The 24,336-nt window shown below is 34.5% G+C and overlaps 1 protein-coding gene across 1 annotated transcript in view; it reads right to left on the bottom strand.

The window, feature by feature from the left end:
• LOC144438177 (uncharacterized) overlaps nt 1-23,240 on the bottom strand; it is a 61,152-nt gene extending 37,912 nt beyond the window's left edge. Inside the window, exons 1-2 of the mRNA XM_078127213.1 lie at nt 23,026-23,240; nt 6,265-6,530 (exon numbers count right to left, since the gene is read on the bottom strand). Of these exons, the coding sequence (XP_077983339.1) occupies nt 6,265-6,530; nt 23,026-23,240 (481 nt within the window). The remainder of the gene's footprint in view (nt 1-6,264; nt 6,531-23,025) is intronic.
• Nucleotides 23,241-24,336: the final 1,096 nt, after the last annotated feature.

The raw sequence follows: 24,336 nt of genomic DNA, 5'->3' as shown, positions 1-24,336 counted from the left end.
TACCTCATATATGTAGTTAGCCCGGAGACTTGTCTTGGTGTTAGTTACTATATCAAAGAAGCTCGCCACACTAAGTGCTTATTGAGATAGTAACACCAAGACATGTCTCCAGGCTATCATGTAGTCATCGCACCAAATATATGACTCATAACAACATAATGAAGTCATGTAATTTGTTCAATAAATCATATTTCAGATCATATTGCATACTATTGATGACAGGATATGAATTCATATTAAATGATAGTATTCTACTATACATGGCTATGAAATTCAAATAATGTACTACTTTCACCAAAATGAAAATTATTTCAGCTGGTAGACTTCAAAGGGAACATAAGAACACCTTGTAATGTCATCCCTGTTATGAATCAAGAAGTATGGTACATTCATGCTAAACCTATCTTGATACCAGCAACTTTTCATCACTGTCAAGTCTTACTTTTCTGTGTTTTAATTAACGATTCTTCAAATGACGACATTAGCGTCAGAAAATTTACTGAGAAAATTGTATTTTGGAATGTAATGAAATTGCCTGATGAAATGAGACCAGTTTGTAATTAAGACGGATATTGCAAATGTCAGTTTGTTATTAGTTCAGACATGATTTATTTGGAAGAGGTGAAAACAAACACAGGAGGAAACTAATTAGTGAATTCAATTAGTTCAGCCATGATGTGTTGTTATTAAATGAAAACCATACTTTTTCCAAATGTCATATAATTATACTAATTGGCACTGTCTTACTGCCATGTTTATCAAATTACTCCAATCACTCCATTAAATTCTGACAGGCTTGTATCAATGACACTAATTAGTAGGCGGTTTTTCATCAACTATTGCCAGTAGACCGTCAACTTATTTTCATACCAGGCAATTTTTTCATGGCAATGATATATTTATGGTTTGTGCATAGCTTGTTGACGTTTGCTTGCACTTTTTTTTTTGTTAACATTAACTGATCTGAATAATTGAGCAATATTTTAATATTTTCGTGGAATTTTGAACAATGGTGGACTTTGAAAATGCAATGGAGAATATATTGTTCATGGTTCCAAGAACCAATGGGATAGTACAATATAGTTACTTTGGAACGGTAAATTGGAAACGAATGTGACGTTTCGATCTTTCTTCTACGGCCCTTGATCACACAATTATTTAATTATTCAGCATTAACGCTGAATAATTAAATCATGCGTTATCAAGGTCTGTAGTAGACGGATCGAAACGGCACATTCGTTTCCAATTTACCATTCCAAAGTAACAATATTGTACTGTCCTTTGAAAATGTAATTTTGCAATTTTATTGGTGTAATACAAAGCTTTGTATGTCCCAGCTTTGCATTACACCAATAAAATTGTTCTATGGTAACAGACATACAGACATCTCATTGATAATCTGGTCATGTACAAATACATAAAATATTGAATATTTGAAATATTAGAAACATTCATATTTCTTACTGGTACTATCATTTTTGTGATGATGTAACTAGTTTTGACAGTTAGCCTGCAATCTATACTATGTGGTCTCCTATTCTCTCCTCTGTAGTATGGATTTCAGGCTATCGTACAGTTGGCATCCTCTGAACACTTCAATACCTACACTTAGCTCAATTCCAACCCAAATTGTTTAGCCACATTTTGTTGTTTTGTAATATTTTATGTCCATATTATTTTATTTGGACTGGAAAAATATACATTATCCTTAGTTATGACTATGTATCAAAATGTGGCTATAAAAAATGATCATATTTTTTTCAAAACATTGTTTGAAAATATAGTGGTTATATTTGTTTACAAATTGTATATCTGGTAATTAAGTGCCAAATGGTGACATTTCTATAACCCAGGGACTGTTTGTTGACTCTGGTTTTCATAAAATCATTACTTACTACCTTAGCTTTAGGGTATTGCAATGATTTACACAGACTAATTCAATTAGTTCTGAGTCAGCTCAATTATTTAAATAACACAGGACAATGAAGTAAACATTATAGGTTAAGAGAAAATCTTGGCCTCAAACTGACTTCACAAACTGGATTACAAGAAATAGACTCGTCACCATTTAAGTGGTCACAGAATACACCCTAGGAAAAATAGAAGTTAAGACATCAGAACCAAAATGTAAAGTCATGATATTTTAATATCATTTTGACAGTCACAGAACTGATTGGTTTGAAAATGGTTTCCATTTTTATCAAGAGGGTGCTTAAAAGATTACAAAAGAGAGGGCTCAGTACCCTTGTTATCTTGTTCACAAAGATCGAGAAAAAAGAAATTTAGTACAAGTTTGCTCAGTCCCCTTGGTACCTTGATCAGAGAGATGTGAACATAGAAATTACAAGATGGCCTAGGATCCTTCTTATCTCGTTCAAAGAGGACATAGGAATTATAAGAGGGCTCAGTGTCCCTATTATCTTGTTCAGAGAAAACACAAAAAGTTACAAGATGGCCTAGCACCCTTGTTACCTTGTTCAGACAAAACACTATTCCTCTCTCACATACATGTAGCTAGAACAAAGGATATCGGTAAACTTTAATATGAGCAACTATTTGTTTTCTGACATAGTAAGCCTGTCAAAACAATTTCATATCTTTAATAGTCAGAGCTAAATCTTGTTGTAAGTCACAATCCAGTTGTCACTAATCTGTACCCAAATCACTCATCATTCTTGCTTTCTTAAAGAGTGGAAAAAATTTCATTTCAGTTTAATATGGGCAAATTATCACGTTGAGCTGTGAAAATAAAACACAAATAAAACAATAATGTTGCCCTTATTGTGAAATTTATAGATGTGTATAGCAATAATTTGGTAATTACAATGACATATTTTTGGAAGGACCTTTTCAGTGTACAGATGGTTGTATTATATTAATAACTGGTATTTCAAAATAATCAGAATATAGCAAACACATCTTGAGTGGGGTGCCATATGTCCTATAGTGCACTATACACACAGTGTCAAGGACAAAGGCAGTGCAATATGAATATAGAAATTACTAGTATTCATACTGTGCCAATACGTGCGTGTATAGCACAACCTGCATATACATGTACGGTAGTATGCTTTTGGATAGTCTAGTTCCTATACAGTATCGTTACGACTTACACCTCCACTCACAGAGACCACATTGACATCCAGACTACCTTTTGGACTGTAGTAATAATCTAGGCATATATTAAACAAGTATGCAAAAGCAGTGTTTTTGGTAAAGTTTGGGAACCCTGGCAACAGAGAAAAGTGAAATCTGGTAAAACGTGCACACCATGGATCAAAGCTTTGATGGCAAAATATTAAATTAGGGAATTCTGGTCCATTTTACACGTACCTATTTCATACTGACCTTAACAAACACAGGAAAGGGATTGTACAAAATGTCAATCATTTGAATAAATATTTGATAGGTAGGATAGATTGAAGGCAACACTTTCCTATTTCATTCCAAATGTACAAATCATAGTCAATTTATTATGATATAAGTTGTTGGCATCCCTTGTGGACCTGACATGGGATTGATGAATGAGAATACTACTATTGTCTGACTGGGGGCACATGTACTATTCATACATCAATTAATAGATTTTACTTAGTTGCTCTTAGCTATTCAAACACTTATGATTTTATCTATAAATGATATGGACATGACCTTGGAAATGTTCAACTTTGTACTACTATAGTAATTAAGCTACTATATTAGTCCAGTCTCTATACGTTGGCATCCAAACTACATTATAGAGACAAAAGCAGCACAAATGAGAACTTGATGGTCTCAACAAAACTCAACTCAAAGGATTCCAAATCAGAGCATCTTCAGGTCAGTATTAAAATGAGAGAGAATATCTGTAATAAATGCAAACAAAAACTAAAGGGTGAAAAGCTCAGTCCAAAAGAAAAGCATAAAAGACTTGATACATATATTGTACAGATGATATATTAACATAACATCCCATAATATTCTTTGTGTTGCCAAGGAGAATATCAGAATCATATACCAGTAGGACTTTGAATGAAAATTTCTACTCAGTCAAAAGTCACTCATCAAATCATCATCCCAATTTTAAATTATTAATGTATACCCATGACGCTGCTGATGAGATGTAAGTGAAAATTTGGGATTCAATTTCACAAAAAATTTGATTTTGTTGAATTGAAATTTTCATTTATATAACGATGACCCCAGTACCCTAAACATTTTTCTCACATCTTGGATAGACTACAAGTCAGTCAAGGCAAGACCAGAGTTATGGTATTAGGTTTGAAATTAAAATATCAATATTACAGGCTGAATGTGAATGTATAGGAGTGTTAAAGGGACCAGATGTTTGCTGTATTTTTTTTTATTTGAAGATTTCCAGGTCATTTGTGTATATATGAACATAAAAATACAAAACGTTTATGTGTTTTCTGTTTTACAACTTACATACATGTATGTAGTTGCAGTTAGTGTAACTAACATTTGTGATAGTTGAATTTACAATTTATACATGACTGCACTGCATGTAGAGTACATGTACCCCAAACATAGGCCATCTGATTTATGCATGTTTGAAAATCAATCACTAGCTTTGAATGATTACTTGAGTGCCAATAAATGACAAGAATGTCAATGACCTGAAGGGTAGAATAATGGTTTCTTTCTTTGAAAGAAATGTCTTAACTTTAACAATACTTTTTGTGTTCTTTATCAAAGGAGTTCTAAATTTTGTGGTTTTTGCCAGTGGTAACATGTAAAACATGGCCATAAATTTTATGTTCTTGCTACAGCATGTCGTACGATTGACAGAGTAACGTTCACCTTAACTTACGAGTGTCACCTGTGTTTGATTATACTAGGTGGCAGCCTGAGGCAATGTGACATTGATGTGAACTGGTCTACTAAAATATCTTGCATACATACACACTAAAACAGTCATGGCTTGTGCTTCACTAGACTTTAAGATACGTCTTGTGGAGTTTAGCCCTAATCAGGCTTCTGGTATCTGCAATGTGCCCTCTAATGATAGCCAAAGTTTGTTGTTGTGAGTCAAAATGATAAAAACTAGCATTTCTTGTGTGTCACCACTTAGTAAGAGATAGGGGAACACCAAATTTTGGTGTGTCACTAGAAATTGTGTGCATCAGTGGCACATCAAATTGACTAGAAGGCATACTGGGTATCTGATAGGTAGTACGACGTGTCATATCTTACACTCTATCATCACATGTTGTAAGAAATGATAAAAGAAATGTCAAACCACTTTTCTTGAATTATAATGATTTCATGGACTTACATTTTAGCTGTACAATCTTATCAGCAAGCAACACTGAATTTTATTCTGTCTCATTTGGATTTGCTACAAAAACTCATGTCATAAAATTTTTCACTAGAATCTCACTTTACCTGATGAGACTTGCTAGCAATGCAGAAACATCTAAACCCAAAATAACTTTCATTTACAAAAATTATTGTTAACTTTATTTATAGCGAAAGGTACCTGCATAAAATGCTGAACAAACAAAAAGCATGATGAGAGTGTAATTAAATTTATTTTTGACAACATCCTTTTCTCCATTTAACTGTTAAGGTATGTTTTTTAATTTTATTATTTCTGATGTGATGCACCAAAACAGAATTCTCACTTTTTACCAAACAACACAATTACAGGTAACACACTTTAAAAGTAATATCTTCAATTCCTTTCAATAAAATATAATAAAACGTATGACTACATAATATTGTACATTTTATTTCTACACAATGTACATCCACTTCTAGTATCCAATATCTGACCAAATTGTACGGCAAAAGATTCTTTATAAAAGATTTGTTTATACAACCACATGATATAAATGATAATGTGTATATAATACGGCCGACAAATATCAGAAACAAGTACATCTACTTCAAGTCGTGACCAAACATTTTTCCTTACAGACCACAATAATGACTGTGTGCCTGCATCTGTCTGTCTGTCTGTCTGTCTGTCTGTCTGTCTGTCTGTCTGTCTGTCTGTGTATGTGTGTATGTCCAGCTGTCTGTCTGTCTGTCTGGATACATGTATGGATGGATGGATAGGTAATACAAATGGATGGATAGATTGGTGATGAATGGATAGATGGATGGATGGATAGATGGGTGATCGATGGTTGGATAGATGGGTGATGGATGGATGGATGGATGGATGGATGGACGGATGGGTGGGTGATGGATGGATGGATGGATGGATGGCTGGCTGGCTGGCTGGACAGATGGATGGATGTATGTCAATATTCTACCTACCTCTATCACTGTAACAACATGGTATGAAAGTACAAATTTTGAGATGTTCTTCTAGATCCCTCCTTCTAAACACACCACACTGTTCACTGTTATGAATGCATGTTACTAATGCATACTCGCAGTTACTTTCATGTTCATTACGTGTTCCTAGCAATATTTGTTCAGGACAACCACTTTCATCTCGTACGAAATCATCCTGTGATTCTGATCGTATAAGTCCATGACGGCAGTATATTTGAAGATCTTCAATCTGTCCTACAATTGCTCTATTCATAGAAAACAAACAAAGAAAGAAATTAGTCAACCACATTTCATTCCTTATTAAATGATAGATTTTTCCTCCCAATATTTTCACCTGTCATGTTTCCGGCTATGAACAACAAATAGAATATTCTTTGATTAATATCTTTATTTCATTTTCACTTTTAATGGAATGAAAGAATAAATTAAAATTATAATGATATTTCACAGAAAACTTTGAAACTGAGTTTCTACAATACAAATAGTTGAATGCAAGAAGAAATCTGATTGCATTCTTGAAAACAGTGAACAAAACAATGATATATTATTTGAGCTAAGTTCAAACATATGATTGGTTTCCATCTGAAAAAGAACGATGAAATGTTGAAAATGGCATCATTTTTATGATTAATAACATCCCTTCAACTTGAATGGAACAATTTTTAAGCATTCTCGTGAGCCAACATACTTTTTCTGCTTTCACAAAAGAATTATTGTTACTGTTGTCACAAAAGAAAATTGATTTTTACAAAATTACACGCAATGTTTTGCAGATTTCAAACAATATTTCATCATTTTGAAGTGACATGAATCAAAGAACTTGGGATTACAAAGAACAGGTTTCATATACACATAACTGTACGACAGCAGTCCAACTGTTATTCATATGACATCCACACCTGACCGTAGATCCATTAAAATTAACATGTCATATGACAAGAGAACACAGAACACCCCTTAAATTAGCACAATACCAACTATGTTGAATTGGACAGCAATTTATACTGGTGGTTATAGCTTTCACTTTCATATTTACACATTTACTGGTGGGTATTTTACTCTTTCAACCTCTGTTCACACATCTACATGTATTGCTGACAACGACATGTACATGTATAGTGTTCACAGATATACATCTTCAACATACAGGTATACACATTATGAGACATACATGTAAAGTCTGCAAATCTAACATATGGTTAGGCCAAAAAAAAATATATCTGGTTCTGGTCAGCGCGCGTGCCCTGAATACCCTCATGTCGATCCTTTTTTTTCGGTAATTTTTGCTTTCCCGTTCCTTATTTATTCCTGATATCAGGAGAACAAGCAGCTGAAATCTACCCTACATGCCAAGACTGCTTCTTAAATACAAAGCCTAAACTGCTTCGAAGAAAAAGGAAGTTTTTCAAGAGATAAATATGATAGAACAGAGTATGTAAAGTGTCAAAAAAATCTGTATTTACTAATGATATATTATTTGAGCCTTCGGCCTCGGGAAATAGCATGTGATTCTGGTAACTCACAGTCCCTCGGGTGTAATAAACGGGTGCTATAGCCCTCATGGCCAGGCAATATGTGTTCAATATAATCTATGTTTCACATGCTGACCATTTTCTTCATTCATTACAAATTTCATCATGTTCCTTTACACATCACACATCATCTTCTAGTTAAAGACATTCATGTTCACTGATCATAATTCTCTACCATTCTCTAAATTCATAATCACATGAAGTTTGGAAATCAAGGTATATTTTTAGGCATATTTTATGTTCCAAACTTTTTGTACATTGACTATTTACTGTGTCGAATGTGTGTCATTTCATGACAAGTAAAATATTATATGCTGCATACAGTGTTGTGTACAAATGTCTATACCGTATATACATGTATGTACATGTATATGCCTCAGGGACATGTGTTATTGCTTAGATTGTTGTTTTCCTATGGAAAATATCACACGAATCCTGCTGCTACAAATGTATCAATATCTATGCTATATGCATGTAGACGCCTATACTGTCATAATACCCATACCTTGGTAACTAAAATCTCAATGAATACAAAGGACCACTGTCCAAAATGAAGAAGTACATAACAACTTTTAGATGCATAGATGTTTTCCTGGCCTTTGGTTTATTTGTTCACATCTCTTATGTACTGGTGAAATAATTAAACTCAAAATTTGTATTACTCATATACATGTAGACATGAACATCTAAATGTATGTATAAAAATCAAAGTGCCTAGAATGTACATAATAGAATGAGATAGACTGGTAGTCTACCTTTGCATGCCAAGAGTAAATTTACTTCAGGAGGAGTATTTATTCAGACTTTCACAGAATGGTACACTACATGTACATGATGTGATTATAATGTTAAACGGTATCCATTGAGTGTACTCTGCATGGACGTGTCTATCTAAAGTTACTGTACACATAGTTTATATTCATAAATTTCCATGAAACGTCTTATAGTCATACAGTACAAAGACTGCAAGTTTTTTGAAATGGACTTTAGTACCACTAAAATCTACATGTAGGCTATTATTAAGTTGTATATACTGTGAGTAAGAATTCCTTCAAAGGTGATGTTAAGTTGGGTCCTCTGATTACATGTAGCCTGTAACCATGCCATCTACAGCAATTTAAGAATGGCATTTTCTTCACACATCTATAGTGCATGTTTCCTTTTCCTTTGCACTGGAATAGGAAAGTACAGAATCAAGTTTAGACCTGATCTGTGATATCAATATACATACATCTCCAAATGGAAATTCACGTAAAATTTAAGTTGAATTATTAAGGTAAAATTTTCAAAGTTGTGTTTGGAACAAAAGTTAAATTCAATACTATGATATACATACATACATGGGCATGTATTGTGGGGATTCAGCTGATATAGTATTATTTGATCCTTACAAAGATTTGGTCTTTCTTTTCGTTTGAAGGAAAACACATCCTAGATTCTAGGATACCATTACCGAGACAACATACCAATGTAGGTGACAATTACAGGTGGGGACAACAATTATTGCCTTTGTACACCTATTAACCTTATCTTAACACTTATCAGGTTACAATATGATTGCCATAATATTTAATCTGTATGGCCTTATCTGTATTTGATAGTAACACATACAATCAGCTGTTGTCTACAATTCAATGATTGACTGATACTCCTTTCTGATAAAATACAGATTTTCTACCAGCTGATGGTGATCCTGATAAAGGTCATTTTATAGAGTCTTCCTGAGGTCACTAATTCACATGCACATAATACATGTGTACATTGAAGGATGGAATCCATTATTTCAATTGGGGCTGTGCCTTTTAGGGATACCTCACCAACAAACTAACTAACTAACCAGCCAGCCAACTCACCAACAAACTAACTAACCAGCCAGCCAACTCACCAACAAATTAACCAGCCAGCCAACTAACCAACAAACTAACTAACCAGCCGGCCAACTCACCAACAAACTAACTAACCAGCCAGCCAACTCACCAACAAACTAACTAACCAGTCAGCCAACTCACCAACAAACTAACTAACCAGCCAGCCAACTCACCAACAAACTAACTAACCAGCCAGCCAACTCACCAACAAATTAACCAGCCAGCCAACTCACCAACAAATTAACCAGCCAGCCAACTCACCAACAAACTAACCAGCCAGCCAACTCACCAACAAACTAACTAACCAGCCAGCCAACTCACCAACAAACTAACTAACCAGCCAGCCAACTCACCAACAAACTAACCAGCCAGCCAACTCACCAACAAACTAACCAGCCAGCCAACTCACCAACAAATAAACTTAGATAGCCAACTAGCCAACAGACTAACCAGCCCATCAATAAACCAACAAGCTAGCGGCTACATGTCTATGGTCAACTAACCAACATATGATCCAGCCAACCATCTAATCCACAAACTATGCAGCCAACTCACAACCATTGGTTAACCCATAACCCAACCGAATTAATCAATACATGTACATTCCACACAGGCTGCATTCATTCAATTGAGATCTAACAGAGTGAGTCCACACACCTAGATACACAACATCACCATCTCATCAATCTCACCAACCAACAAATACAAGTACATTAAAAAACATCAACCATGAAACATCCATCCATTCGTTTTTGTCTAGGCTCGGTCATAAAACTTGATCATTTAGTTGTAGTACCATATTTAGACCCTATGTCAAATCCATCCACCTGGCATACCATTCACACCTGTTTTCATCTAACAAGTCAATAGTCACAATATAAATGCCACAACACAATCAAATAACAAAGTCTCTTTTTTTTCTTTCATCCATGCCAGTGGTGTGATTCCTCTCTGCATATGTATGGTATTGTTACCATTTAAATGACCTTCAGACACTCTTGTTTGAGTTTTATTCAACAACAGTACCCCCCTTGGCGAGGGACACATAGCTCTTACCCTTATACCTAACGCACTGCACACACATATCATAACCTTGACACCAGATCACTTTGCAATGAAATCACATGACTACTGAAAGAGAACAACAGCCATGCTATTTCACAGTATATCATAGTCACCTATACAGCTATGTACTGGTCTATGGTTACAATGCATGGATACAATGTCATGGCCCATTACAGATTTCAAAAGACCATATCAGTTTCTTGTAGTGAAGTTGCACCATTCTCATTATCTCTTGATATATTGATTCACATCCCTTGACTAGCGATGTTGGCTAAATTTATCTCCCTAGTTTGTTTTTTGTAACCAAATGTACAACAATGCATAAAATCTGGGCTATTATCTCCCTTTCTTTGTGAAATGTAGGTGGACTCTTTAAACTGTTCCCCATGTCCAAGAATGTTATGACCAGGGTCCATAAACCCTTTGCTTTCAAAACAGATGCAAATGACAACAAAACCGCCTTATAGTACACAAAACATTTCTTTTTCAGCATTTGATGAGGATTTTTACACTTAGATTTAAAGATACACATACCCCCCTAGTAACTTTCAGAGTAAACATGGCACCAAAGTGTAACTTTCACCTGGCATGGAAACAAAGGTGAAGAACACTTTGGTATGAAATTCAATATGGGTATCAGTGGCATATTTTTTTTACCACAACGTTTACATATTTTTCTCTCGCAGTTATGTTCTCAGTCATCTTAATGACTGAACCCTCTTTCATTCACAATGTACAATGTCGGGGATCAGGCTAGACTAGCTGTAAGCTATTTCTTGACTCCCCATTTACCCTTCTCTCTTTTGTTTTTTGTTACCATTATTTTGTAATCATTTTATACGATTGGGTAAATAAACCACTTATATATATATGAACTTTCCAGATACAAGGCACAACTGTTTGAAAATATACTGAATCTCAATCAACTAATCTTCCAGTACAATTTTACCTTACAGTTGTTATTTTAACAGTAATTCATATATTTGGAAAATATTCTGATGCACCTGACCATGTTTATAAGCAAACCAGAGGTTTCAAAACTCCATTATTTTCAAAAGTGTGTTATCCTTACATCAAAGTGTTATGATGCAAGGTGTTTAGAAACGTTAGTATGTCTTTATTAACATTGTCCATACCTACACAAAATGGGCATTGGAATTTTGTACATGTTGTGTGAACATTGTCTCCTGTGTTCTGTATATGTTAAACAAATATACATTTCACTTAGTGGATAGGATACAAAATGATACCATTGAGAAGTATCAACTTTTAGACAAACTCATTTGAACCGACAAATTGAAAATTTGATACATGTACTAAATCCTACCATAATGATATGTACGCATGGGTAAACATGAACCACTGGTGTGGTCAGGTGCAACCTCTTTCATCAACCTTGTCACCACAGCCTGCTCAGTTTCTGATGTGACCGCTACCTCTAACCTCAATCACCTCCTCTCTCTATATATCTTGTCACAGTTCATTTCAATTGACATCATGCAATGAAATCTTGAAGTCAGACCACATTGTGGCTATCTCAAACCTGTTGCAGTTCCTTTAAAAGCATGTATATTTGTGGGGTAGGGTAGGGTGGGGTGGGATGGGGTGGGAGAGGGGGAGGGGGCGAGATTAGATAAATGCCAGGTGTTATACATATAGATGAAAATGCATTTGACTAGCACACACACCACATCAAGTGATTGTTTTTAGAAAAGATTCAAGAAAACTGCCAGGTATAAACAGAGGAGGAAATCTGGTAAAGCTTGCATAGATTTCCAAACCAAACACCAAAAAGATGAGGTCAAACATAGGCACTTGTTTCCTGAGATATGTGTATCAGAACATTTCTATCAGAATACAGTAAAAATGTTGATAATATCGATGTTATTGACGTGTTTTAGCCAACTGTCTATGAAAGGGGTAAAATAACACTTGTTTCTGTGATTGCACAAGTCCACTCATCACGAGATATAGACAAGGTTTGCAACAGAACACAATTACCATACAATACGAACTTTCAACTGGTCGTTTTACTCAACATTTTGACTATTTTACATTCTGCCACTTCCTAGTTCCCAAATTTAATAAACTTCTGATAAATCGTGTCATTGTTATAATTGGACCATGCCTACCAAAGATATCAACCGATTTCTGACGCCATGTAGGAGAAGCAAATAAATTTTTTGTAACTACCTTCCATGAATGTGACATCATTGTACCTTACACTATGTATTCGTTTAGTCACCCACCATGTTCAGAAATCATTCTTAATTCAATTTGTGAATTAGTAGGCTACAGTATTCATGAAATTTGTGCCAATCAAAAATGGATATTTGAACAATTATAGCTGTATTAATCAAACAATTGCACATGTATAGAGGTAAGTCGACAGCTTCCAATGTTCAATATTGTTCATCGACACTCCCTAAAATAAATTAAAATACCCTACAACAGTTACATCAAATTTACTCACATAAGTACCCTCAATTAAATTCCAATCATGAATAACACACCAACCTAACTACATTGTTTACATAAACCTGTACTTTCAATTGTATAATCTTCATAATTAGTTTATCTCTTTCATTTCAGTGATTACTGAAAATATTACCACACAGGAATGAATTCACACACACATTTAGTTTTGTACAATCCATTGGCAGGAGATTACACTGGTTTTACTAAGGAATCTTTTTCACCACTTTGTATGAATGGATTAAGGCAATTTCTGCCAACTAATCCTTTGAGGTTTAGCTGTAGTAATTACATAATACATTGCATAGATTCTACAGGGAATAGATTGAATGCTCATGTGCTGATACAGAATAGGTAATTCACCAAGATGACTTGACCTACATTCGACCACAGTCTTCAAATCACCTTTTACAGTTAATTAAGAAATGCAATCAATTTTTTTCTGGTCCCAACTGAATTTGTTACAGGATTTTCATTACAAATTTCTGGGAAAAAATGCAGTAATCTGAATTTTCAACAAATTGAGCTATTTCAAGCCACACATAATCATAAGGGTTTTGTCAATAAAATGCACTCAAAGCAAATAAATATCTCAAAGTATCTGTCTATTGCTACACAAGTAATATTGTTTTGTATTTTTATGTTATGAATTAACAGTTGTTGCCTACTGGACAAACTGCATTCCTTTAATTTCAAAGTCATTAGGTATGAATAGTTGACATCACTCTGCACTTCTACTTGTGTGAGGTACAAGTAATACATAAGGGTGATTCCAAATCTACCTTTCAGCTGTTCAATGATTCTGACTGAAAATCAATGGGTCAATTCTCACTTCTACACCCCCCCCCCCCCCAACTTTTTGTGTTTTGTGTTTTGGGTTTTACCTTATAAAATAGGTCCGGAGTAAAAGGACAAGGTGGTCATAAAAGGTTTATTTATCATACCTATGTCTTGAGATGGCTATGCAAATGCTAAAATCTACTGAATTTTGTATGATTTCTGTAGAAATAAACTTAAGTTTTCACCCATTCCACAACTTAGGGATACTATATTGAATTAACAATGTTTTGAAAGAGGGGTCTTAATTCAGTCTCTTTTTCTTTACTGAAATCACCTGTTTTAACATTAACCATACACTAGTAGTCTAGATGTTATCCATGGCTTCAAATCTCTTCTCATGTCTAGCTCAATGAGATGCTGAGATGAAATTTCACATTCAAACCAAGCCATTCACACAGTCATTCACATCATGTCATTCACAGAATTCATTCATGTCATTCACAGAATTCTATGATAAGTCAGTGTTTACTGGGGGCAGTTATACAATGTCCAAATATGGTACATTAGTCATATCAGGATGCTACTACATTGTTTACATCATTCTAACAGTTAGGGGTTGACTCATTTGCATGAACTACTTTCGTTCGTGGTTTCTTATTGAGCTAGATGGAGTAAAGAGAGATCTTGAGATCGGATGCCACAGATAGCCTCTAGACAAACAGACTAGTAGTACATTTAATTGTTACATGAAAGAATGAAAGAGGTAGATGATAGTTGAAATTAATATCACTTGTTCACTTATAGAAGTTATACAATGTCAATATTCATTAATCTCTAGAGAGATTAGTCACTGGGATTAAGTGACAGCATTATGTATTATCTGACGATATCCTAGTATCATCACATGAGAATACTTGACCTTATCAAAAATAAACAAAACATTATATAGAATAATATTAGACAGGCACATACATGATATATGAATCAAACTTGCTCTCATTTTAATCTAACTTCTCAAAGAACATACTGTGAGTGGTTGTCAATAGTATTTCAATTTTTATTTTTATTTTTGCACGCACACGCACACACACACACACACACACACACAGATACAGACACACAAACAGATGCAGACACAGATGCAGACACACAGTACAGATACATACATACATACATACATATTGCATACATACACAGCTGACAATCGACAGATATATAGACAGACAGATACACACACACACACACACACACACACACACACACACACACACACACACACACACACACACACACATACACATACTCCCTCTATCACAAGAACTGACCCTGGGTGTGAATTTATGCAGCAAGGTTTTTAATAGTCAGTTTTTAAACATTATTTCAAAATAAATATTCTAGTTTGTGGTGACACTGATCTGATTATGTACACTTATGAACACCAGCCATAAGATACATGTATGGTCATTACCACCATTTCTCATATTTACCCCAAAGGTAATATGCATAGTTTTGAATAAATTAACAAAAATAGTCCAAAAGATTATGACATGGTCATGATACAAAGGTATACAGTGAGTGACATCTGCTGACAACTTATTCCATGTTTTAACTTTCAGGCTGTACATACACACACTAAAAATACCTCTTTGACCTTGTATTAAGATTAGGACATTACATCATGACTTATTCAATGCAACCTCCTGGCACTTACTAATGTTTTCATTTGCGGTTTCTTCCTATGTGGTTTCCTTCTTTGTTTTAGGTTTAAGTCACTTAATTTGACTACAGTGATCATTTTTAAAAGGAAGAAAGGTGTTCATTTGTGAACAATACCATGACAGAGGTGGTGTAAATGTTAATGCGATGTTACTGTACCAAATCGTATTTATTGCTATGAGTGAAGAGTTCACAATAGAATTGAACAACCCAGAATATTACCAGTGGTTATAAAAGTGGTCTGAAATGTTAAGCTTTGTCATTCAGATACCAAACCACTTGTTTGGAAATGAAGTGTAAAAAATACCAGTATATGGTTTGGTAAGTTAATTTCAAAGAGAGCGCACACAGCTACCAATTACAACATACCGACTACCTGTAACTATGCATGCATGGCTGGTCTGCACAGTATTTTATAACAATTGAAATGGAAGGATTAAAACCTAAAGGTGATGTATTTGTGCATTCAAATAAACTTACACAACTCAAGTGGTTTAACACTTCAGAGCTGAAACAGGTGAAAAATTATAATTCAACAGTCTTCGCTGAAATGAACTGAAATGAACTGAAATGAATTCAGTCATTTATTTATGATACATCTCACCTCTAGAGACATGCAAATATCTGTCATGAAATTAGACATGTTTTCTTTACCAGTGTATTTTTTATTAACATTAGTTGACTTTCCTGGTTGGGTTATCACAAGAAAGGCTCTCAATGAACGTAACTGTGTATTCGGTTGGAGTGGGGACATGATTTTTTTCTTCATTATTTTTCATCAAGTAATATGACTGATTTAAAAACAGCTGTATATGTTTCAGAACTTTGGAAAAACCACTTGTAAAGTAAAGATTTTCTATATGTATATTGTCAGGTTTTTGAATTATTATTTCTAGCAGGTGCATTGAAAGTTGATCAAGAATTTGACATTGAATGAAGCAAAATAAAGTTCAGAGTTACATACATAAAATTAGCAATTTTGACATACATTCAGTGTCCAATGTCAGTGCTGTATGAAATATATGTAATGAGTATTAAAACTTCTTTTTTTCTGTATGTGATTTATTAGTCATTCTTCTCTAATGTTTTAGTAGTGTATGTATTTTAATTTTCTGTTAGTGCTGCTCCTAACATGCTAAAGTGAGCCCCTGATACAAATGGGCTTCAATAAATAAATAAATAACTAAATAAATAAATAACTAAATAAATAAAATATAAATATATATAAACTAAATATGCAAACTAAGTTGTATATTTTTAGCATACTATTACCATGGCTTCTCCTCACAAGTATCTCTTTCTTGGTCCAATACATGTACTTGAACTACAGCAATTGGGATATCTTGGTATGTACATGCAAGAATCATGTGGCATACATGTATTAGAATGACTCAATCATGTCAAGACTTGGTTTCATCAATGCATTACATATATAATTTATGGTATATTGACCATGTCTGAGAGTGACAGTGAAAGATGCAAGTCATGCAGTTATGGTTATACTGACCATGTCTGAGAGTGACAGTGAAAGATGCAAGTCATGCAGTATACTGGCTAGTCATTATCATATACACTGACAATGACTGTACTGTCTATGTACTGTGCTAGAATTGTACAGCTACACCGATGTAATGATTTTCACAATAATCCATCATTTCAGTATACAATTTCCATAATGATGTGATGGCAGTCTGACTGACAGACATGGTAACTGACAGACTAACAGACAGACAGACATGATAATGGACAGACAAGATAACTGACAGACTAACAGACAGAAATGATAACAGACAGAAATGATAACTGACAGACATGGTAACTGACAGACTAACAGACAGACATACTAACAGACAGACAGACAGACAGACAGACAGACAGACATCATAATGGACAGACATGATAACTGACAGAATAACAGACAGAAATGATAACTGACAGACATGGTAACAGACAGACAATAACTGACAGACTAACAGACAGAAATGGTAACTGACAGACATGGTAACAGACAGACAGAATAACTGAAAGACATGATGACTGACAGACATAACTGACACATGATGACTGACAGACATAACCATCAGCCATGATAACTGATTGACATTGTAGCTAGACTACCAAATTATAAGGTAGTAGTCTGTCAATGGAAATCAATAGAATCCTACAGCTGCAACAATTCACTTGGCTAATTCTGACTACCAAGGGTAGAGGTTAAATGTGAGCCCTGTAATCCAAAGCATAGCTTCTCTTCAAGGAGGCTTCATATTTGTATTCTTGTTCACATGATTATTATTATTTTTCACTTTTTGTGCTAAAAAAATCTTCAGTCAAAGGAAACATATGGCAGACAATTTCTACTTTCATCTTGTCATTCTACTAATCATGTATTCCATTGGTCTGGACATCTTAGTATGTTCTCATGGTAACCAGTAAAATGATTGGCAGATTAGATACCATAGGCATCAATATTATAAGGAGTGATATGCCTATATAACCATACATTATTAAATATCAATTATTATTATCATTTTTACAAAAATAGGAGTTATGACCTTTGCACTAGGATATTACTGGTACTATATCACTTTCCTTGATGTGATGTCTGTATGTAAACTATCATTGAATAATACAAAGTGCTACCATAGACAGTGGAGAACTTCTCTACTGCATATGATTTTACCTATTCACTTTCATGACAAAGACACTGGTATGGTTTCTAGGCTATAAATAATATCTAATCTATCGCATATAAAGTTCTTCAGTACAATTTATTTCAAGTGTTTACTAGGGTTCCAAATAATCTAGACAAGAATTCAAGCTGTTCAACTCTACAATTATGGAAATGAAATGCTTGTCATTTGCTTATATCAATGCCGCCATTTTCTACGGGATACACAGGGAAATGAAATAATTCTCTATCGTTGGTAAGAATTCCGGACCCAGCCTTTTTGTTAGTCTGGATGCCAACGTGGTATTGATACATCTCTAACCCCTGAATGAGAGATCTTAAGTTTTAGTGAAGTATAGCACTAGACTATTATTTATGGTTTCATGCCTTTAATTTTATGACTTTTTCTCACTGTTACTTTTATACTAGTTTGCACACAATACAACTCATTGTCCGGGTATTGTTCTTATGGGCAAAAAGTTGAAAAATCACAGGTCAGTGTACCAGGGTTTGCCTCATAGATCACTTATCTGATTTCTCAAACCTTTGCAGTTCAACAACTTTTGCCTGGCAAGATGTCATCACTATAATATCACACTGCCCCTGACAACCGATCACATGACCTGGTTTGAGTGTGAAAATAAGACAACTGATCAATGTGACCGGTTTGAGTGTAAAAATAAGAGATAGGGCTGCATTGTGTTGTGAATATCATCAAGTCATCATCACAAAGGGAGCCATGGTATTAGTAGGATATACAACTCAGTGCTCACATGCCTCATTCTATATCCTTTATACTTAAACATAAACATGCTCATATCTGAAAATAAACTTCATGCAGTCCCGATATCTTCCCTATTTGATCCTATCCACTAAATGTAAAAATGCTTTTAAGTCTCTTTGATAAGACCATTAAGGTTGCTAATATTAATGGCTATTTTATATCAGTTTAATGGTGGCCTTCACTTGTACTGTAATTTCTATCCTTATTGGTCAAAGACAACTGGGGTCAAGGGTCAGGGAAGGAAAAGCAAATATTTTAGTTGTATCCATGACAACTTTATCCCCTGCTTAAAAGTCAATCTAATGTTAACATAACATGACTGAATTATTATATTTTGATAACACTATACTGTATTTATGGCTTATCACCTTTTATCTTTATTCATACTACAGTCTAAACAGTCAGAAATTTTAGGTGTTTCCTCAAAACACTTTATTTCACACTGAATCACAGTACACTTTGTAATTTCTTATGAATGTTTTTTTAACAATTACCTTTGTACATTTTCAAAAACATGTAGGGTGATGTCATTTTTGAAAAACAATATAAAGTTCTGTATGACTGTATACTAAGACTCTGATGTTTGAGTTGACAATATTCTTCATCACACATACTATGTACAACCTGTCCATTTCTTGCAAACCAGAGCACACACACTTCTGCTGACACAACAACATATGAAACCCCACCCTCTAGCGAGCACATTTTGGATGGTGTCATAAAGAGTTCTGTGGGTTATGATGATGAACATGTCGGGTCTATGCAAAGATCCATCAGAAAATACTTAAACAAGATGGTCAAACTATTTTTGTAAAAGTCTCATAAACAGAGACCAACTTTATATATAGTCTCACAGCAAATTGCACAATTCATGCTCTAAGTATTGCCACACATATACAGTGTATAACAGGTTCGTTTACCAGAGGCCAATTAAACAAGTAGATCAAACAATTTTAGTAAAATTCTCATAATCTTAGCGCCAGTCTGTATTATCTATTTCACTGATATTTATATTGTCACAATTTAACAATCTATGTTCTATAGTAGAAAATGTATGTAATCGATAAATAGTTATACTGTATCACTAAACAACGACCCAGCATAAAATCCAAAATACTAACAGCTGTTATATTACGAAAAACATGACATCAGCATAGATTTGTTATACAAAATCCATAGAATGACCTTTCAGGTAGTATTCCCTATCACATCTTGTTGTGTCATGAATATATTAACCTTTGACCCCCTGTAAAACTCCACCCATCCCTCTGAACACAAACAAACCATACACAAATCATACAGCTGTTATGACAAATGTCATCTTTTCAAGAGAAAGTTGTCTTTATAACATACTATATTTAGACAAATTATAATTATTCAAAAAAGTGTCCTTTTGAACAGCATGAGTACTGCATGAAATGTACTAGTAGGCAAATTTTACAAGCGTAAGGCCCAAAAAAAATATATATATCTGGTTCTGGTCAGCACACACGTGCCCTGAATACCTTTGCGGCGATCCTTTTTTTCCGATAATATTTGCTTTCCCGTTCCTTATTTATTCCTGATATCAGGAGAACAAGCAGCTGAAATCTACCCTACATGCCAAGACTGCTTAAATACAGAGCCTCAACTGCTTCGAAGAAAAAGGAAGTTTTTCAAGAGATAAATATGATAGAACAGAGTATGTAAAGTGTCAAAAAATGGGTATTTACTAATTTAAAAAAAAAAAAAAAAAAAATTAGGAAAAAAAAAAAATTGCGTCGTCACACCACTTTAGAAAGTTTACCCTGACCAGAACCAGATAATTTTTCTTTTTTGGCCTAACATATACACAAGTCTGATAACATCAGATTGGCACAAGAATAAACAATGAATACAAACAAATGACATGTTTCTATATTTTCCAATTCAAATGTTTTTTATTCTCATACATAAATTTACACTGTAAAAACAGAACATTTCCAAACAAAAATAAGGTTTAGCTAAAAGACCAATATTTACAAATTGAAGCTTAGTCATTTCCAAACTATTTTTTGTTCATTTTCAGTTGAACTTCTGGCAAAAATTCCACCTACAAGTCATTAAATCTAAATAAAGTATTCTGGATTTTTTAATAATGTAATGTGTTTTTTCTTCACACAATGTTACCTTTATATCTTAAATAAAATATATTTCAGGCATGTGTGTCAAAATCATTTAATTTTTGAACAATACAAGTACTGTATAAAACCAACAACTTTACACTTTGCACTATAATTGGTTCAAATGTCCTGATAACCCTATGTGCTTGTTTCTTCATAACTGCTATATGTCATAGTTCCTAAGGTATGCTGTAAGGGTCTCAATCCCAAACTACCATTAAATATTGTTTTTGTTCAGGGTGATATTAGAGTAGATAATATCTATATGACTTCTGTACAAATTTAAATGGAATCAATTTTATGGTCCAAAACTTTTGTGAAAAATACTGTATAGAAAGTCACTATCAGAATAAATTACATTATCATGCCCCTTCTCCTTTAATTTAAAAACACCAATACAAACTCTCTGACATGTCAGTGATGTCACATTTGCCAAATACTGATATCTCTACAGCAAGATGAAGGATCTACAGAGATGTCTTCTTACATCAATGCATACATGACTGTGTCAATATGTGCAAAATACAGAAGGCTTTACCTTAAGTAAACAAGCTTACAAAAACCTCATGCCTTCACTATATAAAAAGTGGGAAACCTGTAAATCGAATTCAGACAGACAAAATGATTGCATAAAACACAGACGTAATTTATTTTTATGGTATATCCACCTTTGGCTTGTGAAGCTTGACTCCCACATTACTCAATCGCTCAGCAACTATGAACATACAAGGTTTTTTTTCTTAATAGCTAGAGTTTGAGCCTGATAACACAAAGCAAAGCAGGCACACACCTGGTACAAATGTATCTATTGATTACCCATTCTGTCGGCAATGGATTGCTATTGCATCACTTCCAATAAATTAGCATTTGCAACATATGTATGTCATGGTGAATGAAGGTGAATTTCGAATTTAAATGTCTTTAGGAATGTAGGCACACTGTCACTTGCTACATCAAAATGGATTAGCCAGAGAGTGTTTTTAAAAGCCTATTGTATTTACCTATTGTTATTCAAGTTGTAGAAATTAACTGTGCTTAATTACATGCTTTCCATTCTATTGCCAGAGATAATGTGCTTGCCTACAACTTTTCTTATAATGAGTATGTTTATATACTTAAAAGACTTTCTCTGAATCCATTGGTACCTAAAACCTCACACGCATTCGATGTAAAAACTTGATCTAAAATATTTCACTGCCAGTGTCTCTTTTCCCGTTGGCTATAAGTACTGTACTATATAGTCTGTGATATACTGTCTCGATGTATTTTGCGGACTTGAATACATCAATATAGAGCGACTTGTAATAGCACAGTCGGTTTCTGTTTACAATATTGACCGATGTCGCTGTCATATTTTCACCTTTGCAAACAATAGTGAGGACATGAAAAGATCAGCTGCCCCTACATCACAACAATAGCTACTGCTTTTTCAGTTCACCGGTAGCTTTTTGAACTGAAAAACGAAACCGCCCTTGACCCAAAACAAACATGAGGACACGGAGCCGGAGATCTGTCACTGCGTCAGTCGATTTTTTTTTCTGTTTGATCCTTTTGCGCCGGATCGACGCTAAACTATGGACAACCCAGAGACTCAATGCGAGTGAAAGACTCGAAAAGTTGGAAAATGTCTGTTGGATACGTAAATAAGTGATATCGATCAGCTCTATGTGATGATGTAATGGTAAACGCGACACACTAAATACAGTCTTACCTGTTCACAACGAGATCTTTGTCTTCGTAACTTCTCTTGTCCAACGGACATGTCCTGGACGATTCCTCCGTCTCTCTATTAACGATGCATGCATTGCAGAATGTGTGCCCACAATTAACACTTATTACGGGATCGGTAAATAATTTGTGGCAGATAGGACATAGTAAATGTGAAGAAGGTGGCTGAACGAAAACACAAGCGTCGTCATCCGCCATGATCAGCACAGCTGAATATCGCTCAAACCGGAAGTTTACACCCGAGGGCCTCCTATATTACGTCATTTCCCACATATAACAGCGGGAAAACCGAAGTACGTGTAAAACTATATAAAGAGCCGTAAGATTTTGTCATAAATATGGAAAATATAATTGCAGTTGTACAGGAAAACTGTCAATGCAGTATACACTGAAATCCGCAATGGACAGATGAAAACATGAAGAAAGAAAAGTGAATTGAATATTCCCTTGGTCTGAGGAATTTTTTTTTTTTTTTAAATTTGTGTTGTTTTTAAACTGCCCTTCATGCTCTTGTGTACCTCCAATAACTAAACGAAAAAAGGAAAACAAATGCTAACGTATCGCGCTCACAGAATGGACAGCCTGTAAGTTTTTTACTAGCACATACTACATGTGGTCGTGTTTATATTTCTGAACAAAGGTGCACATATTTATTGTCTCTAGATGGCGGCTGTCAATTTCTATTTGAGATCGTCTGACTTTATATATATAATGACAAGGTGGAGACAAAACTTCGCACCTTAGTATATTCAGTATATTATCGGTTCCGTCGTCCCTATTGAGGCAGCGAACGCAGAGGAAGTTCCCATTTTATAGATAACTTTTTGTTCGATGGTTGTGATATGTCCTCAATGAACACACACTTGTGGCCTACATGGCGGAACTGTGACGTACTCTTTCCATGCATCTCACTGAGGGCAGAGACGGTTCCTATTAGTGAATATAAACGAATTTTTCTGTTGAAACTATGGACTTTTGAACTTCCAAAATAAGCTTATAGCTTAGATATGAAGAGAGGTCTAATTTTCAAGTGATTAAAATATCATTAATTTTATAAAGATATCATGAATTGAATTATTCACAGCTTTCTGGAATAAAAGTGTGAACTTTCTGAAATGTTGATGTTATTTTGTTTGTGTCAATGCTTTTTCCCAAATCCCCTCTAAATCCTAAAACAGGGGGAGGGGTAGCTTCGCTCACTGAGAGTTATTGACTGAAAAACTGGTGCTAGTAGGAATATGGTGGATGGAAGGGTGGACAAATGGATGGGTGATTAGACATACATACATAGATA

This window comes from Glandiceps talaboti, chromosome 7 (genome assembly GCF_964340395.1).
Source record: "Glandiceps talaboti chromosome 7, keGlaTala1.1, whole genome shotgun sequence".
Classification (NCBI taxonomy): domain Eukaryota; kingdom Metazoa; phylum Hemichordata; class Enteropneusta; family Spengelidae; genus Glandiceps; species Glandiceps talaboti.
Note: the sequence above shows the minus strand (reverse complement) of the source record. Positions and strands in the feature narration are given on the sequence as shown.